This window comes from Herpailurus yagouaroundi, unplaced genomic scaffold, assembly GCF_014898765.1.
Source record: "Herpailurus yagouaroundi ecotype Mexico unplaced genomic scaffold, PumYag 77, whole genome shotgun sequence".
NCBI classification, from domain to species: Eukaryota; Metazoa; Chordata; class Mammalia; order Carnivora; family Felidae; genus Herpailurus; species Herpailurus yagouaroundi.
Genome location: NW_024412388.1, coordinates 35661970 through 35682635, shown reverse-complemented (window position 1 = coordinate 35682635; position 20666 = coordinate 35661970). Strand labels below are relative to the sequence as shown.

At 39.0% G+C, this 20666-nt stretch overlaps 1 protein-coding gene across 2 annotated transcripts in view; it reads left to right on the top strand.

Moving 5' to 3' along the window:
* ZSWIM5 (zinc finger SWIM-type containing 5) overlaps positions 1-20666 on the top strand; it is a 255667-nt gene that overhangs the window by 179183 nt on the left and 55818 nt on the right. For both annotated transcript variants that reach the window (XM_040470035.1, XM_040470034.1), the window contains exon 2: positions 3813-4169. In XM_040470035.1, coding sequence (XP_040325969.1) covers positions 3813-4169 — 357 coding nt within the window. The remainder of the gene's footprint in view (positions 1-3812; positions 4170-20666) is intronic.

The following is a 20666-nucleotide window of genomic DNA, read 5'->3' as shown; positions in this document are numbered from 1 at the left end:
AAACAAAAACAAAATACCAACAGCATTTTTCACAGAACTAGAGCAAAAATTCTAAAATTTCTGTGGAACCGCAGAAGACCCCCATAGCCAAAGCAACCTTGAAAAAGAAGCTGGAGGCATCACAATTCCAGACTTCAAATTCTACTACAAAGCTGCAGTAATCAGAACAGTGGGGTACTGGAACTTTCAAACAGATGCATAGATTAATGGAACAGAATAGAAAACCCAGAAATAAACCCACAAGTATATGATCAGTTAATCTTCAACAAAGCAGAAAAGAATATCCAGTGGGAAAGAGTGAAAAGCAGACAGCAGCATGCAAAAGAATGAAACTAGACCACTTTCTTACACCATACACAAAAATAAAATAAAAATGGGTTAAGGACCAAATGGGAGACCTGAAACCATAAAAATCCTTGAAAAGAACACAGGTTGTAATCTCTTTGACATTGGTAGTAGCAATACTTTTCTAGATATGTTGCCTGAGGCAAGGGAAGCAAAATAAAAAATAGACTATTGGGGCTACATTAAAATAAAAAGCTTTTGGGGTGCCTGGGTGGTTCAGTTGGTTAAGCGTCCGGCTTCAGCTCAGGTCATGATCTCATGGTTCATGAGTTTGAACCTGCATTGGGCTCTGTGCTGAAAGGTCTGAGCCTGGAGCCTGCTTCAGATTCTGTCTCCCTCTCTCTCTGCCCCTCCCCTGCTCACTCTCTCTCTCTCTCAAAAATAAACATTAAAAAGCATTAAAAAGCTTTTGCAAAGCAAACAATAAAACAAAAAACAACCTATGCAATGGGAAAAGATATTTGCAAATGATATATCCAATAAAGGGTTAGCATCCAAAATATATAAAGAACATGTAAAACTCAACACCCAAAAAGGTAATAATCCAATTTAAAAATGGGCAGAAGACATGAACAGACATTTCTCCAAAGAGGACAGATGGCAAACAGACACATGAAAAGATGCTCCACATCACTCATCATCAGAGAAATGCAAATCAAAACTACAATGAAATATCCCTTCACACCTGTCAGAATGGCTAAAATCAAAAACAAGAAACAACGGATGTTGGTGACAATGTGGAAAAAGAGCAACATTGTATGCTGTTGGTGGGAATGCAAACTGGGGCAGCTACTGTGGAAAACAGTATGGAGGTTTCTTAAAGGGTTAAAAATAGAACTACCCTATGATCCAGTAATCTCACTAGTGGGCATTTACTCAAAGAATACATAAACACTAATTCAAAGGGATACATGCACCCCTATGTTAAAGCAGCATTTCTTACAATAGCCAAGATATGAAAGCAGCCCAAGTGTTTGTCAATAGATGAATGGATAAAGAAGTTGTGTTATACATACAAAAGAATATTATTCAGCCATAAAAAAGAATGAAATCTTACCATTTGCAATGACATGGATAGAGCTAAAGAATATAATGCTAAGTGAAATGAGTCAGAGAAACACAAATACCATATGATTTCACTCAAATGTGAAATTTAAGAAATGAAACAAAAGGGCAAATGAGGGTCAAAGAGAGGTAGAGACAAATCAAGAAACAGACTTTCAATTGTGGAGAACAAACTTGGTTACCAGAGGAGTGGGGGGTGGAGGATGGGTAAATATGTGATGAGGATTAATGTGTTCACTTGTGATGGGCAGGGCACTAGGTGATATATGGAATTGTGAATCACTATATAAAAATAAATAAATAATATAAAGTGAAGGCAGTCTTTGTCCACACTTAATCATATTTGGATGTAACTTGTTTACTTTGCCTTTAAAATATGACAATAAATATTTTTAAATCTGAAGCTAAGTTTAGCTGAGAAAAAATTTCTGTGAAGTTTTAAAAATATACCTGGAAGCTAATAAAGTTTTAGCAAATAAGTCTTGGATATTTTTCTTGCTCTGGAAATTAATCTTAACTTTTTTAGTAGTGTGCACCTTTCTTTGGATTGGACATAAATGTGCCTTTTAGTAGTGTTAATTTTGCCAGATTGTATGTTTTTAAATTTGGGTCTTATTTTAATTAACCATGATTATCTGAAACTTGAACTTTGGAAAGTTTTCTGTCTGCATTTTTATTTATTTTTCTTTTTTTTTTTTTTAATTTTTTTCAACGTTTTATTTATTTTTGGGACAGAGAGAGACAGAGCATGAACGGGGGAGGGGCAGAGAGAGAGGGAGACACAGAATCAGAAACAGGCTCCAGGCTCTGAGCCATCAGCCCAGAGCCCGACGCGGGGCTCGAACTCACGGACCGCGAGATCGTGACCTGGCTGAAGTCGGACGCTTAACCGACTGCGCCACCCATGCGCCCCTCTGTCTGCATTTTTAAATTCTGCTGGGTCACAGTGGTAGCTCTGAAACTTATATATACATCTTTATTATTTGTCAACTATTCTCCAACAGATAAAAGTTTATTTAAAATTGCTTCCCTGTTCACAGTGTGCAGTGCAGTTAAGCAGGAAAGTCTCCAAGGACAGGAAAGTCTCCTGTCCCTGATATACCATTTGACACATCATATTGTAATCATTTATTTATTCATTTGTCTGTGATTTTTGAGGATAAGGACTTTGTCATGGCATGTTTTAGAGGTAGTGTAATATAAATGAAAGAAAATGAACTTTGGAGTCATTCAGACCTGGTTCCAAAACTCAGGTCTGTCATTTACTACCTGAGAGGTTTTAAGCAAATTACTTAACCTTTCTGAGTCCCAGTTTACACAACTTTAAAAATAAGAAAAATAGGGGAGTCTGGGTAGCTCAGTCGGTTAAGCATCTGACACTTGATTTCGGCTTGGATCATGATCTTATAGTTCGTGGGACAGAGCTTTGTCTTGGGCTCTATGCTGAGTGTGGAGCCTGCTTGGGATTCTCTCTCTCTCCCTCTCTCTGCCCCTCAACCACTCGTGTGTGCACTCTCTCTCTCTCAAAATAAGTAAACTTAAATAAAATAAAAAATAAAACAAGGAAAATAATAGCAACCTCATAATGTTGTGATAATTATTAAAAACACCAGATACAGTTGTGCTACGTGATAGGTGCTTTACAAATATTTGATATCCTTCTCCTTTTTTTGTTAATATCCTGAGGCCTAGCAGTCTGACACTTAAGATTTCATTAATTGGTTTAAATGACTGAATTATTTTCCCTACGTTACAAAATTATTAGTGCTATGTGCTAGTAAGTCGAGGTGTAACACTGCATTGTCTCACTGCACCAAGCTGTGCTTTCCATATTTTATGAGGTTTCTTACCTTTTCGGTATCCCACATGGCCACCATTTTGGAATTGTATGTTTTAAGGAAGAAATGTCAGTATTCTCCTTGTTCTTTCTCCTGTCCTTTCTTGTGGCATTCCTTTGGTTTCTCTTGGATTTATAGCACTTGCCTTAATCTAGATTGTACTTATTTCATTTGTAGCCTTGTCTTTTCTCCCAAAGAGTTTACAGTGTACCTTAGAGGTTTTTAACTTATTTGGGGTTCCTTGTTAACCTTTTTAGACTATGATGAAAGCTATGAACTATTCCTGGCCCCCCCCCCCAGCAAATGTACATGTATACAAAACAGGTTTTCATATTATTAGTTCACGAGGTTTGTGGACTCCAGGGTAAGGATTCTTTTTCTAGATATTGTGTTCCTTTAGAGCTGTACCTGAGTTTCATTGACCTTTGTGCTATGGCAGAGCCTACCACATATACAGGAGATACTTAGCAAAAAGTTTCTGAATTGATTAATTGAAATGCAAAATGAAAATCTTCCAAGTTTCTTATTGCAGAATCTCTAAACGCACTTTCTTTGTTTCCTTAGGCTTCCATCTCAGTGGTACAGTAACTGAGCCAGCTACCACTTCTGAACCAGCAGTGACTTACAAAGTTGCAATCAGTTTTGACCGATGCAAAATCACCTCAGTGACATGTGGCTGTGGGAACAAAGATATATTCTACTGTGCTCATGTGGTGGCACTCTCACTCTACAGGATCCGTAAACCAGAGCAAGTCAAATTGCGTCTTCCTATCTCAGAAACCCTTTTCCAGATGAATAGGGACCAGCTACAGAAGTTTATTCAATATTTAATCACGGCACACCACACTGAAGTTCTTCCTACTGCGCAGAAACTGGCAGATGAGATTCTATCCTCCAACTCAGAAATCAACCAAGTGAATGGTAATTATACAACATTTTTGTTGCTAAAAATCTACTTTGTTGCTTTATTGCGTGTTTAGAGGTTGGGATTTTTTGTTAATATTTTTGCAATTGTGATCACTTAACCTGAAATCAGTTCATTCCATCAAATCAACTATTCAACTCTTAGTTTTTTGAAGCAGTCCAGTTGTCTGCCTTATAAAACTCTTTGCAAAAAAGGACAGAGAATGTTAGAGTTATGTAGTGATCTAGTTTTTTGGACTTTATTTGTCCGTATAATACCTGCCCCAGGAGCCTGGAATATTCAGGAGTGAGAGAAAGCAAAAAATAATTTGTGTCATTCAGTGAAATTAGGTATATATAAGAATTCTCTTAACATTTTAGGATCCTACATAGCATCAGGGTCATTCTAAAGAGCATCTTTTAGTATTGTGCTCACTTACTCATTCAACAAGTATATATTGAGAACCTGCTCTGTGCAAGCAATAGTGCTGATTGTTGAGAGCATAAAACAGACATGATTCCTGCCTTCAAGTAGCTTATAATCTAGTAGAAAAGACAGATACGTTTGGGGCACCTGCGTGGCTCAGTTGATTGAGCGTCCCACTCTTGATATTAGCTCAGATAATGATCCCTGAGTTGTGGGATCAAGCCCCGTGTCAGGCTGTGTGCTGAGCATGGAGCCTGCTTGGTATTCTCTCTCTCCCTCTGCCCATCTCCCATGCTTGCATGCTCTCTCCATCTCTCTCTAAAAGGAAGAAAAGGGGTGTAGGGGAAGAAAGAAAAGACAGCTAAGTTTGAAACAAATAGTTGTTTTTATAATAAAGCCAGGTTGTAAAGACTTTATCACAGGAAACCACTGAAGAATTTTGAGAAGGCGTTTTGTTTGTTAGATCCTATGTTCCAGGTATGATACAAAGGACTCCACATATGTTGATTCATTTAGCTTTCAAAACTACTCTGTGAAATAGGTGTTTTAACCACTTGCATTTTTTAAATAAGGAAATTATAACCCATACACACTTGACTTCAAAACTCAAGGTTTTTATGCTTCTCTATACTATCTATTTTTAGCAGATAATTTTGGTACTAATGTAAAAGAGGCAATGAGACGAGGTGGATGGTCTGTATGATATTGTAATCCATGTGCCAAAGGTTCTGCCTCTCCCAGTTGTTGAATAGAACTAATCAAGTCCTGTACACAACCTCACCAGTCCTCAGAAACAAGGGTAGTCAGACCAACAGGCTTCCAGGAACTCTTGCTAACTAGCAGAAATAATCTTCTATTGCTTTATACAGAAAGCTGTGGTATATATATAATAACTGAGCCCTCTCTAAGTGATACTCTTAAAGAGTAGCTTCAAATATCTCTCATCCCACATAGTAAGGCTGTTCTACTTCTCTGGCCTCCTTAACTCTAGAGCTCTTAGAAACCTGAGTTCTGCCTCATCCCAAGGTCTGTAGCACCAAAGAGAAATACTGCTCTGTACCCCTATGACTAGGTTGTGGCCTGTTTTCATGCTTTATTCCCATTGACTCTTTCTCAGAACTTTTGCCTATTTCCAAGCTCCCTTGCCTTTTCTTCATGTGACCATCTTGGTTGAGGACCTTATTGCACCTGTCTTGTTCCTACCACTGCTGTCACCAAAACCATCCTCTTCCCTCTTTACCACTGTGCTAAAGCAATTTTTATCTTTTGTTACACCGCCCATCTTATTTTCTGAAGTTAGGCTTAGGTTGCCATACTGAACTTGAGTGTGATCCTCAACCTTCCCCAGGAACTACTACTTCTGTACCTGTGTCTATTCCATACTAATACTAGCTTTCTACTCCCAGCTTCCCTAGTATTCCACAAGGCCTTTCCTAATCTATCTCTACTAACCAATGTTGATATTGGCAATGATAATGAAACAGGGGACAGAGAATGGAGATATCTTAGAGGTAACATGGACTGGATTCAATATCTGCTGTATAGGATGAGTGGGGAGGGTGAAGAAGAGGAAGAAAAGAAAGATGAGACAAAACTGAATTCCAGAATGTCTAGCTAGGATGATGTTGATGGACTTGATGATAATGTTGTCATTCACTGAGGAAACATAAGAGGAGGGGTGAATTTAGGAGGAAGATGAATTTGGGGTGTGTGGGTGGCTCAGTCTGTTAAGCATCCAACCAGCTGAGCCCTGCATCAGGCTCTGTGCTATCAGAGCCCTGCTTGGGATTCTCTCTCTCTGCCCCTCCCTTGTTCATGCTTCCTCTCTCTCTCTCTCTTTCCCTCTCTCTCTCAAAATAAATAAACTTAAAAGAAAAGGAGGAAAATGAATTCAATATAAGTTTGAGATACTTGTAGAACATTTAGGAAAAGATTTTTTTAATATGAAATTTATTGTCAAATTGGTTTCCATACAACACCCAGTGCTCATCCCAAAAGGTGCCCTCCTCAATACCCATCACCCACCCTCCCCTCCCTCCCACCCCCCATCAACCCTAAGTTTGTTCTCAGTTTTTTAAGAGTCTCTTATGCTTTGGCTCTCTCCCCCTCTAACCTTTTTTTTTTTCTTCCCCTCCCCATGGACTTCTGTTAAGTTTCTCAGGATCCACATAAGATACCATATGTTTTCACTCTTATAGGAAAAGATTTCTGTTGGGCAGTTGGATATATGGATCTAGAACTGTGGGCAAAACTCACAATTTTGGAGTTATTAGCATAGGGATATTTGGAGTCTTGTTTCTCTTCCCTGCTAAATCTTGAAACACTTAGAACATCTTCCCTCTCCTCTTTCCCAAACTCTGCTCCTCACCAAAACAAAATTAAAAAGCAGGAATAAGATTTCTAAAACTGCTAGCTGCCTGCTTTTAATCCCAAGAATGGATCCAGGCATTGCTGTGCTCCTCACCTCCTTAAAACCTTTTTTTTTTTCTTAAGCCCCTATGTGTGGTTTTACCTAGACTTTGCCTTGTCCCCTTTGGTAGACTGTCTTTCTACATCTACCACTGCTCTATGCTCTGTGATTTGATTTGGTAACTCCATACCGTAAGATTCTCTGGCATACAGCATCTTGGTCAGGGCTTCAGTTGCTGCTTATCCATGAGGAGAGATTTGATACATTGAGAAAAGTAAGGTGACTTGAGGAGTAGGGTTAGGAACCATGTTTTATTAATTTCTGAGTCTCTGTCACCTAGCATGGTACCTGGAAAATAATAACGGTTTATTAAATGAATACAGCCATGCATATACAGGTGATGCAAGCAGGAGTCAGTATAGAAATTAGCAAAGTAGAATGAGAAATGAGAAAAAGCTAGTAATTATCAAAGTCAGCATAGAACTGTTTCAAGAAGTGAATAGTCAACAATGTTGAATATCATGGAAGATACAGACCAAAGCTAACAAAGGTAGAAAGACAATTTAGGGGAAATAGAAACTATGCAGAGAGAAGAAAACTTTGAAAAAGTATTAATAATATTATCATTGGAGTAAAAGAAGATATTGCAACCATGAAATAAGAACTGGATACTGTAGAAATGAGTTCACAGAACAGAAAGAACTAATGAAATTACAAATATAATGGCAAAATCTTCTAAAACTAAGTGATGGAAAATAAAGGTAAGGAAAGCTCCCACAGAGTAGAGCAAAAAGACAAAAAGATGAAAAACAGGAGAAAAATAATTGTCAAAAAGTAAGAAAACAAGTCCTAGAAATTCCATTGTTTGAATAATAGGGTTTCCAAAAATGGAAAACAGAGGTAAGGAATTCATCAATGAAATAAGTAAATTTTCTAGAACAAAAGCATGTGAGTTTCCAAAGTAAAGGATTTAACTATATGCTCAGCAGTGGAGGGGCACCTGGGTGGCTCAGTTGGTTAAGCATCCAGCTCTTGATTTCAGCTCAGGTCATGCATGATCTCAGTTATGAGATTGAACCCCACCTCAGGTTCCGTGCTGAGTGTGGAGCCTGCTTGGGATTTTCTCTCTCTCTCTCTCTGCCTCTTCCTCACTCATGCTCTCTCTCTCAATATAAATAAATAAATAAACATTAAAAAAATGCTCAGCAGTGGAAAAAGAAGAGTCTTTTCAACAAATGGAGCTGGATCAGTTAGATATATTCATGTGGAGGAAAAAAACCCTCAATTCCTATCTCATGCCGTACAGAAAAATCAATTGCAGATAGATGGGAGATATAAATGTGAAGGGTAAAACAATAAAGTATATAGAAGATAACATGAGAAAATATCTTCATGTCCTTGGAGTAGGAAAATTTTTCTTAAGTAGGAAAAGATTTAAAAATTGGGCTACATTAAAATTTTAAACTTCTTTTTATCAAAAGGTACCACTCAAAGACTAAAAAGGTAGGTAATAGGAGAAGGTATTTATAGTATATATAACTGACAAAGAGCTTATATCCTAATTACATAAAGAACCCCAGGGCACCTGGGTGGCTTAGTCAGTTAAGTGTCCGACTCCTGATTTCAGCTCAGGTCACCATCTCATAGTTGGTGAGATCAAGCCCTGAATCAGGCTCTCTGCTGTCAGTGCAGAGCCTGCTTCAAATCCTCCATCTCCCTCTCTCTCTGCCCCTCCCTGCTTGCTCTCTCTCTCTCTCAAAAATAAACATTAATAATAAGAAAAACTCTTACAAATAGTAAAATTGACAAGAGACACAGAAAGGCACTAGACAAAAAGGATATCCAGATATTTAATAAACATATTAAAAGTTACTTTAATTAGTAATCATGGAAATGCAAATTAAAACCACAGTGAGATACCATTACCTATCCACTAGAATAGCTAAAGTTTTAAAACTGTCATTAGCAGGGGCGCCTGGGTGGCTCAGTCGGTTAAGTGTCCGACTTAGGCTCAGGTCACGATCTCGCGGTCCGTGAGTTCGAGCCCCGCGTCGGGCTCTGTGCTGACCGCTCGAAGCCTGGAGCCTGTTTCAGATTCTGTGTCTCCCTCTCTCTCTGCCCCTCCCCCGTTCATGCTCTGTCTCTCTCTGTCTCAAAAATAAATAAACGTTAAAAAAAAACTGTCATTAGCAGCTATTGGTGAAGATACTGAGCAACTGGAACTATTGTAGGTAGGAACTAATATATTGCAGGTATAAATTGTTGCACTTTGTGAACTGTTTAGCATCATCTAACTAAAGTTGAGCATATGCATATGCTGTGACCCAGAAACTCTTCTAGATGTCTACTCAATGGAAATGAGTAGCATAATTTGTAACAGCCTAAAATAGAAACAATCTGAATGTCCATCAACAGAATGACTAAATAAATTGATACATTCACATAGTGGAATATTGTACATCAGTGAAAATAAATTAAACACTATTGCTGTGCCCCAAAGTATGGGGAAATCTCACAAACATGATGTTGAATGAAAGAAGCCAGACACAAAATAATAACTCTTGTATGATTCTACTTTTATAAAGTTCAAAAACAAGTCCCTGTTTAGAAGTTAGGATAGTGGTTAATTTGGGGGAAGAAGAAAGGAGATAATGTTTGTGAAGGGGCTTTTAGAATGCTGTTAGTATTCTATTTCTTGACTTAAATGATAGTTACACTGTTATAATGGCTATGTGATAATTCAACAAGCTGTTTGCTTAAGATTTGTACACTTTTAATAATTTATATTTTAATTTTAAAATACTAATTTAAGGGGCACCTGGGGGACTCAGTCAGTTAAGCGTCTGACTTCAGCTCAGGTCATGATCTCACATCAGGCTGTGTGCTGACAGCTCAGAGCCTGGAGCCTGCTTCAGATTCTGTCTCCCTCCCTCTCTGCCCCTCCCCCACTTTCTCTCTCTCTCTCTCTCTCTCTCTCTCTCTCTCTCTCTCAAAAATAAATAAGCATTAAAAATTTTTTAATAAAATAAAATACTGATTTAGTCCAGAGCACCTGAATGGCTCAGTTGGTTGAGTGTCCAACTTCAGTTCACGTCATGATCTCACAGTTTGTGAGTTTGAACCCCACATTGGGCTCACTGCTGTCAAAACAGAGCCGCTTTGGATCCTCTGTCCCACTTTCTCTCTGCCCTTCCTGTGCTCACACTCTTTCTCTCTCAAAACTAAACATTTACAAAAATAAAATATTAATTTAATTTAAAAAGCAGTGTGTGTATATGCACATGTCTACACACACACATATGTGTATAGGACAAAAAGACTGGAAGGAAATACACCATAATATTAATAATAGTAATCTATGGCTGGTGGCCATATGTGTATTTTATTTTCTTTATGAATAGTATATTTTATATAAAAGCATGTATTATTTTTATAATTTTAAAAAGGATGTTTAAGAATGAAAGAAAAATTGGTTCCACAGACTTAATAGTTCCCTCAGGACAGGTCTCATTGTTGAAGCCTAAGTGCTAACTTGGAGCCTTAATCCACATGATGGTTTGTTTCATAATTATTTATAAAAGACATGCTTTCTATTTTATCTTCATTTGTTACCATTTCTCGTACAGTCCTGTGGAAAATTTCACACTATAACATTTACACTGACTGGGTTTACTTTACCACTACTGAGGTCAATTAGTTTCGTACTCAAGACTAACATGAACATATGTTTTGGGTTTGTTTTTTTTTTTTTAACGTTTATTTATTTTTGAGACAGAGAGAGACAGAGCATGAACGGGGGAGGGGCAGAGAGAGGGAGACACAGAATCGGAAACAGGCTCCAGGCTCCGAGCTGTCAGCATAGAGCCCGACGCAGGGCTCGAACTCACAGACCGTGAGATCGTGACCTGAGCCTAAGTCGGCCGCTCAACCGACTGAGCCACCCAGGCGCCCCTAACATGAACATATGTAGAGACGTTTTTATCTTGTTTTTTTAACCAAAGGATTTTTAAAAAAGATATTGCCTAGAAGTTAGTGAGAGACAGCTGGAGAGGCTGCTTATGAACTCCAGGCCTAGTTTATCTAATTAAGACTATCTGTGTTCTTGTTCACTCATTCCTACATGCTCTACCCTCCTGTATTCTCTGACCCTTAATTTTGACATTTCATACAGATTAATCTTAAGTTTTCTCCTCTTCTTTTTATATATATTTTTAATATTTTTTAATGTTTATTAATTTTTTTGAGAGAGAGAGACAGAGTGCTAGCAGGGGAGGGGCAGAGAGAGAGGGAGACACAGAATCCGAAGCAGGCCTCCAGGCTCCAAGCTGTCAGCACAGAGCCCGACATGGGGCTCGAACCCACGAACCATGAGATCATGACCTGAGACAAAGTTGGACACCCAACCTGACTGAGCCACCCAGGTGCCCCAAGTTTTCTCCTATTCTTATTCTACATGATCTCTATAGGCAATCTCAGCTACATCCTTGACTTTAAATGTCATCTATGTACTATGGCTCACAGATCACTTCTATATCCAACTGACTATACGTGTCTCCATACAATGGAGACATCCCCAAATCAACATATCCAAACATGAGTTTATCTTCCTCCCCAGACTTACTCAGATACCAAATAGCACCACCATCTAGCCACTGGATTTTGATAGAAATCTTCTAGTCATCCCTAATACTTTTTACTTACAATCCTTGTGCATTCCATTGCAAGACCTGTTAATTTTACCTCCAAAGTATATTTCATCCTTTTCCACTTCTCTCTATTGATATTGCCATAACCCTAAGTCAAAACTCCTATAATCTCCCACCTTGATTGCTACCATAGTATTCAAACTTATCTTTCCATATTCACTATTGTTCCCTTCTATTCCATTCTCCACACAAAATAACTTTTCTATAACTATAGATTTTGTCATGGATAAAGTCTACATTTCATATGGCCTACAAAACCTTGCCTGGTCTGGCTTTTGCTTAGGTTTTCATGTGATTTTCCCTCTTCTTGGAATCCTCTTCCTATCCTCTCTCCCTTAGTATAAATGTACTTGATTATCACAATAATTTATGACTTTATGCTTTTTTGAGCAAAAAATACAGTATTTCCTCCACTCTTTGTTAGGCAACTCCTAATTCATTTCCTCAGGTGTTCACTTAAATGTCACTTTCTCAGGGAAAACTTCTTTAACCTGTCTTTCTTCTCACACAAATATGTACATGTGTAATTATTTGTTTAATGTCCCTTTCCCCAACCAGTCTGTCAACTCCACAAGCATAGGCACTATATATCTACTTTGTTTATCACCATATATCTGGCATTTGGCACAGATCCTGGCACATAGTAGGCTCTCATTTAATATTGATTGAGTAAATGAAAATGTCTTGGAAAATCCTCCTTAGGGCCTTTTGCCGATTCATGCTTTCCCAGATGACTTTCATTCCTTCAACAGTCACACCAACTCCTTGTAGTAGTTTTACCTAGATGCCTCAAATATTGACTCACTCCCTTTTTTGCTGCAGCCACTCATTTTGGCAGCTCTGCTTCGAATCTCCTGGGTTCCTTGTAGATCAGTAAACATTTACATAGTTTACCTTCCTTTATTTCCTATCAAATAAACAAACCCTTCTGAAGTTCTAGTTGAAATTTTACTGATAGTAACTCTCAAGGCTTTGCGTTATCCTAGTCCTATCCCAGCAGTTCTCTATAGTCTGTACACTACGTATTTTTTTAAGGGGTTATTTTATTTTATTTTATTTTATTTTATTATTTTATTTTTTTGACAGTAGAATATTTTTAATATCTGGGTTTGCAAGTTTAATACATTATTATCTTATTACAAGAATAATAATACCTTACCTTTATATTATTTTTAAAATTTACAATGTACTTGTTTTCTTTTTAAAAATTTTTTAAATATTTATGTATTTATTTATTTTTAATATATGAAATTTATTGTCAAATTAGTTTCCATACAACACCCAGTGCTCATCCTAAAATATGCCCTCTTCAATGCCCATCACCCTCCCCTCCCTCCCACCCCCCATCAACCCTGTTTGTTCTCAGTTTTCTTTTCATGTTTTCTTTTTTGTTTTCAATATATGAAATTTATTGTCAAATTGGTTTCCATACAACACCCAGTGCTCATCCCAAAAGGTGCCCTCCTCAATGCCCATCACCCACCCTCTCCTCCCTCCCACCCCCCATCAACCCTCAGTTTGTTCTCAGTTTTTAAGTCTCTTATGCTTTGGCTCTCTCTCCCACTCTAACCTCTTTTTTTTTTCCTTCCCCTCCTCCATGGGTTTCTGTAAGTTTCTCAGGATCCACATAAGAGTGAAAACATATGGTATCTGTCTTTCTCTGGATGGCTTATTTCACTTAGCATAACACTCTCCAGTTCCATCCACATTGCTACAAAGAGCCATATTTCATTCTTTCTCATTACCACGTAGTACTCCTTTGTGTATATAAACCACAATTTCTTTATACGTTCATCAGTTGATGGACATTTAGGCTTTTTCCACAATTTGGCTATTGTTGAGAATGCTGCTATAAACAATGGGGTACAAGTGGCCCTATGCATCAATACTCCTGTATCCCTTGGGTAAATTCCTAGCAGTGCTATTGCTGGGTCATAGGGTAGGTCTATTTTTAATTTTCTGAGGAACCTCCACACTGCTTTCCAGAGCGGCTGCACCAATTTGCATTCCCACCAACAGTGCAAGAGGGTTCCCGTTTCTCCACATCCTCTCCAGCATCTATAGTCTCCTGATTTGTTCATTTTGGCCACTCTGACTGGCATGAAGTGCTATCTGAGTGTGGTTTTGATTTGTATTTCCCTGATGAGGAGCAACGTTGAGCATCTTTTCATGTGCCTGTTGGCCATCCGGATGTCTTCTTTAGAGAAGTGTCTATTCATGTTTTCTGCCCATTTCTTCACTGGATTATTTGTTTCTCGGGTGTGGAGTTTGGTGAGCTCTTTATAGATTTTGGACACTAGCCCTTTGTCCGATATGTCATTTGCAAATATCTTTTCCCATTCCATTGGTTGCCTTTTAGTTTTGTTGATTGTTTCCTTTGCTATGCAGAAGCTTTTTATCATCATGAGGTCCCACTAGTTCATTTTTGCTTGCCTTTGGGGATGTGTCAAGTAAGAAATTGCTACGGCTGAGGTCAGAGAGGTCTTTTACTGCTTTCTCCTCTAGTGTTTTGATGGTTTCCTGTCTCACATTCAGGTCCTTTATCCATTTTGAGTTTATTTTTGTGAATGGTGTAAGAAAGTGGTCTAGTTTCACCCTTCTGCATGTTGCTGTCCAGTTCTCCCAGCACCATTTGTTATAGAGACTGTCTTTTTTCCACTGGATATTCTTTCCTGCTTTGTCAAAGATGAGTTGGCCATACGTTTGTGGGTCTAGTTCTGGGGTTTCTATTCTATTCCATTGGTCTATGTGTCTGTTTTTGTGCCAATACCATGCTGTCTTGATGATGACAGCTTTGTAGTAGAGGCTAAAGTCTGGGATTGTGATGCCTCCTGCTATGGTCTTCTTCAAAATTACTTTGGCTATTCGGGGTCTTTTGTGTTTCCATATGAATTTTAGAATTGCTTATTCTAGTTTCGAGAAGAATGCTGGTGCCATTTTGATTGGGATTGCATTGAATGTGTAGATAGCTTTGGGTAGTATTGACATTTGACAATATTTATTCTTCCAATCCATGAGCAGGGAATGTTTTACATTTCTTTATATCTTCTTCAATTACCTTCATAAGCTTTCTATAGTTTTCAGCATACAGATCTTGCACATCTTTGGTTAGATTTATCCCTAGGTATTTTATGCTTCTTGATGCAATTGTGAATGGGATCAGTTTTTTTGTCTTTCTGTTGCTTCATTATTAGTGTATAAGAATGCAACTGATTTCTGTACATTGATTTTGTATCCTGCGACTTTGCTGAATTCATGTATCAGTTCTAGCAGACTTTTGGTGGAGTCTATCAGATTTTCCATGTATAATATCATGTCATCTGCAAAAAGTGAAAGCTTGACTTCATCTCTGCCGATTTTGATGCCTGTGATTTCCTTTTGTTGTCTGATTGCTGATGTTAGCACTTCCAACACTATGTTAAACAACAGCAGTGAGAGTGGACATCCCTGTCGTGTTCCTGATCTCAGGGAAAAAGCTCTCAGTTTTCCCCCATTGAGGATGATGTTAGCTGTGGGCTTTTCATAAATGGCTTTTATGATGTTTAAGTATGTTCCTTCTATCCCGACTTTCTTGAGGGTTTTTATTAAGAAAGGATGATGAATTTTGTCAAATGATTTTTTTTCTGCATCGATTGACAGGATCATATGGTTCTTATCTTTTCTTTTATTAATGTGATGTATCATGTTGATTGATTTGCAAATGTTGAACCAGCCCTGCATCCCAGGAATGAATCCCACTTGATCATGGTGAATAATTCTTTTTATATGCTGTTGAATTCGATTTGCTAGTATCTTTTTGAGAATTTTTGCATCCATATTCATCAGGGATATTGGCCTGTAGTTCTCTTTTTTTACTCGGTCTCTGTCTGGTTTAGGAATCAAAGTAATACTGGTTTCATAGAATGAGTCTGGAAGTTTTCCTTCCCTTTTTGGAATAGCTTGAGAAGGGTAGGTATTATCTCTACTTTAAATGTCTGGTAGAATTCCCCTGGGAAGCCATCTGGTCCTGGACTCTTATTTTTTGGGAGATTTTTGATAACTGATTCAATTTCTTTGCTGGTTATGGGTCTGTTCAAGTTTTCTATTTCTTCCTGTTTGAGTTTTGGAAGTGTGTGGGTGTTTAGGAATGTGTCCATTTCTTCCAGGTTGTCCAGTTTGTTGGCATATAATTTTTCATACTATTCCCTGATAATTGCTTGTATCTCTGAGGGATTGGTTGTAATGATTCCATTTTCATTCATGATTTTATCTATTTGGGTCATCTCCCTTTTCTTTTTAAGAAGCCTGGCTAGAGGTTTATCAATTTTGTTTATTTTTTTCAAAAAACCAACTCTTGGTTTCATTGATCTGCTCTACAGTTTTTTTAGATTTTATATTGTTTATTTCTGCTGTGATCTTTATTATTTCTCTTCTTCTGCTGGGTTTGGGGTGTCTTTGCTGTTCTGCTTCTATTTCCTTTAGGTGTGCTGTTAGATTTTGTATTTGGGATTTTTCTTGTTTCTTGAGATAGGCCTGGATTGCAATGTATTTTCCTCTCAGGACTGCCTTTGCTGCATCCCAAAGCGTTTGGATTCCTGTATTTTCATTTTTGTTTGTTTCCATATATTTTTTAATTTCTTCTCTAATTCCCTGTTGACCCACTCATTCTTTAGTAGGGTGTTCTTTAACCTCCATGCTTTTGGAGGTTTTCCAGACGTTTTCCTGTGGTTGATTTCAAGCTTCGTAGCATTGTGGTCTGAAAGTATGCATGGTATGATCTGAATTCTTGTATACTTATGAAGGGCTGTTTTGTGACCCAGAATGTGATCTATCTTGGAGAATGTTCCATGTGCACTCGAAAGAAAGTATATTCTGTTGCTTTGGGATGCAGAGTTATAAATATATCTGTCAAGTCCATCTAATCCAATGTATCATTCAGGGCCCTTGTTTCTTTATTGACCATGTGTCTAGATGATCTATCCATTTCTGTAAGTGGGCTGTTCAAGTCCCCTGCAATTACCACATTCTTGTCAATAAGGTTGCTTATGTTTGTGAGTAATTGTTTTATATATTTGGGGGCTCCTGTATTCGGCGCATAGACATTTATAATTGTTAGCTCTTCCTGATAGATAGACCCTGTAATTATTATATAATGCCCTTCTTCATCTCTTGTTACAGCCTTTAATTTAAAGTCTAGTTTGTCTGATATAAGTATGGCTACTCCAGCTTTCTTTTGACTTCCAGTAGCATGATAGATAGTTCTCCATCCCCTCACTTTCAATTTGAAAGTGTCCTCAGGTCTAAAATGAGTCTCTTGTAGACAGCAAATAGATGGGTCTTGTTTTTTTATACATTCTGATACCCTGTGTCTTTTGGTTGGCACATTTAGTCCATTTACATTCAGTGCTATTATAGAAAGATATGAGTTTAGAGTCATTGTGATGTCTGTAGGTTTCATGCTTGTAACGATGTCTCTGGTACTTTGTCTCACAGGATCCCCCTTAGGGTCTCCTGTAGGGCTGGTTTAGTGGTGATGGATTCTTCAGTTTTTGTTTGTTTGGGAAGACCTTTATCTCTCCTCTCTTCTAAATGACAGATTTGCTGGATAGAGAATTCTTGGCTGCATATTTTTTCTGTTCATCAGATTGAAGATTTCCTGCCATTCCTTTCTGGCCTGCCAAGTTTCAGTAGAGAGATCCGTCACGAGTCTTATCGGTCTCCCTTTATACGTTAGAGCACATTTATGCCTAGCTGCTTTCAGAATTTTCTCTTTATCCTTGTATTTTGCCAGTTTCACTATGATATGTCATGCAGAAGATCGATTCAAGTTACATCTGAAGGGAGTTCTCTGTGCCTCTTGGATTTCAGTGCCTTTTTCCTTCCCCAGATCAGGGAAGTTCTCAGCTATTATTTCTTCAAGTACACCTTCAGCACCTTTCCCTCTCTCTTCCTCCTCTGGAATACCAATTATGCGTAGATTATTTCTCTTTAGTGCATCACTTAGTTCTCTAATTTCCCCCTCATACTCCTGGATTTTTTTATCTCTCTTCTTCTCAGCTTCTTCTTTTTCTATAATTTTATCTTCCAGTTCACCTATTCTCTTCTCTACCTCTTCAATCCGAGCTGTGGTTGTCTCCATTTTATTTTGCAGCTATTTTATAGCATTTTTTAGCTCCTCCTGGCTGTTCCTTAGTCCCTTGATCTCTGTAGCAATAGATTCTCTGCTGTCCTGTATACTGTTTTCAAGCCCAGCAATTAATTTTATGACTATTATTCTAAATTCACTTTCTGTTATATTGTTTAAATCTTTTTTGATCAGTTCGTTAGCTGTCGTTATTTCCTGGAGGTTTTTTTCAGGGGAATTCTTCTGTTTCGTCATTTTGGATGGTCCCTGGAGTGGTGTGGAACTGTGGGGCACTTCCCCTGTGCTGTCTTGAATAACTTGCGTTGGTGGGCGGGGCCACAGTCAGACCTGATGTCTGCCCCCAGCCCACCGCTGGGGCCACAGTCAGACTGGTGTGTGCCTTCTCTTCCCCTCTCCTAGGGGCAGGATTCACTGTGGGGTGGCGTGGCCCATCTGGGCTGCTTGCACACTGCCAGGCTTGTGGTGCTGGGGATCTGGCGTATTAGCTGGGTTGGATCGGCAAGGTGCACAGGGGCGGGAGGGTCAGGCTCAGTTCGCTTTTCCTTCGGAGATCCGCTTCAGGAGGGGCCCTGCAGCACCGGGAGGGAGTCAGACCTGCCGGAGGGATGGATCCGCAGAAGCACAGTGTTGGGTATTTGCGCGGTGCAAGCAAGTTCCCTGACACGAACTGGTTCCCTTTGGGATTTTGGTTGGGGGATGGGCAAGGGAGATGCCGCTGACAAGCGCCTTTGTTACCCGCCAAGCTGTGCTCTGTCGTCCAGGGCTCAACAACTCTCCCTCCCGTTGTCCTCCAGCCCTCCTGCTCTCCGAGCAGAGCTGTTAACTTATAACCTTCCAAATGTTAAGTCCCGCTTGCTGTCAGAACACCCTCCATCTGGCCCCTCCACTTTTGTAAGCCAGACTTGGGGGCTCTGCTTTGCCAGTGGGCCCCCCCCCCCCCCCCCCGCTCCCTCCTGCCAATCCATGTAGCGCGCATTGCCTCTCCGCCCTTCCTGCCCTGTTCCGTGGGCCTCTCATCTACGCTTGGCTCTGGAGAATCCATTCTGCTAGTGTTCTGGTGGTTTTCTGGGTTATTTAGGCAGGTGTGGGTGGAATCTAAGTGATCAGCAGGACGCGGTGAGCCCAGCGTCCTCCTACGCCACCATCTTCCCAGAAGCCTGTCTGTACACTACGTATTTATAAGCTTTGCCTTATTTCTTCCAGAACTGCTGCTGCCACTACTACCACCTGGGCCCAGAAGATTCTCCAGTTTTCTCTATACCCCTTTGAATTTTTAGAGGGGATGTCACTCCACACTTCCAACCAGTTAAGACCATCTCCTTTGGGAGACTAGGTTCTGCTCCTACTTTTTCATATCCTAATTGAACCACCCAAGGGTCAGAATTGGTATTCAAACCATCTATGCTTGTTTTTTGGAGCACTGTTTCTGTTCTTCCCTCATCCCTGTTCTTGGCAACAAGGTACTCAGATGCCCAGTCTTTGGTTTATACAAAGTGTATCTCATTTTATCTCAGTTCTGTCTGTATAGAGCTACTGAAAACTAGAATCATTGGAGGTGAGACTCTATAATCTGCATTTTGAACACAAACCCAGGTGATTATTCTGTGTATTAACATTTGAGAATCAGTGTATTGGTGAGAACTCTTTTATCCTCACTATGGGGAAAATGCATTATTCTGACTAGTCCTATATTCTGTATAGTGAAATAGGCCAAGAAAGATTTGACTATCTTAAGACACACCATCCAGCTTTCCATTCAAGGTCCTGAAACCAGCTAGTGGGTCACAGCCTCTAGATGAGGCTGGAGGCCAAAGTTCAGTGTTATAGTGAACAACAGACTTTGAAGAGAAACCAACATACAAATCCTAGCTAATATACTTCCCACCTGTTACATTACTTACCTGTATATGCTTTAGTTTTTTCATTTTAAAATTAGGATAATAATAGTACCTTCTAGACTTGTTATGAGGGTTCATTGGAATTTACTCACCAGATAATCACTGAGCACCTACTGTGTGCCAGGTACTGTTCTACATGTTGCAAATATGCACACAAAGAAAACAGTTTATGCCCTCAAGGAGAGTATGTTCTAGTGAGGATATGTACAAAAAGTGCTTGACTTTGGCATGTAGGAAGCACTAAAAAAAATGGCTCTTATTAACAAGTATTTAAGGATAAGGAGTATGTTTGTTTTGCTTTGCCACTTTAGGGATACAAAAGAAGTGTAGGATATATTATTTACCCACCTGGAGCTTAAATCTAGATGGCCAATGAGACATGCATTTGTTTATTCTATAAATATTAACTCAGTGCTATAATGAGCCAGGCACTATAAGGTACAAAAATGAACACCTACTCTTAAAAAATTTCAATTTATTTGGGAATATATGAGAAATGCACAATTCTGATGTACAGCAAAATGCCACAAGTCTTTAAGAAAAGCAATAATAAAGTGCTAAGAAGAGTATTACTCCTTTTATATCCATGTGAGCATAAGATGGACATACTTTTGACGGGGAGGGAGCAGTGGGTTGTATGGTTAATTCAGTTAGGGGATAAAAAAGAGCTTCTCTTGCCAGATGAGCTAAGCAGTGTTGGCCTTTCTGTATACTTACTTTATGGTTTCCACTGCTCATTGTAGCCCTGACTGAGGCAATATTGACAACGAGAAGTTTCATTTTTTTGGCTAAAGAATGGGGTACAGGAGTGGAGAGAAGTAAAGGAAAAAGCAGAAGTAAAGTCATAAGGAATTGTGGTTGACTTCTGGGAATGCTAAGTTTCTAGCTGAACCATAACATAAATATAGGGTAGACAAGGCTAGAAATGAAAGATAAGGCCTGATCAGAGA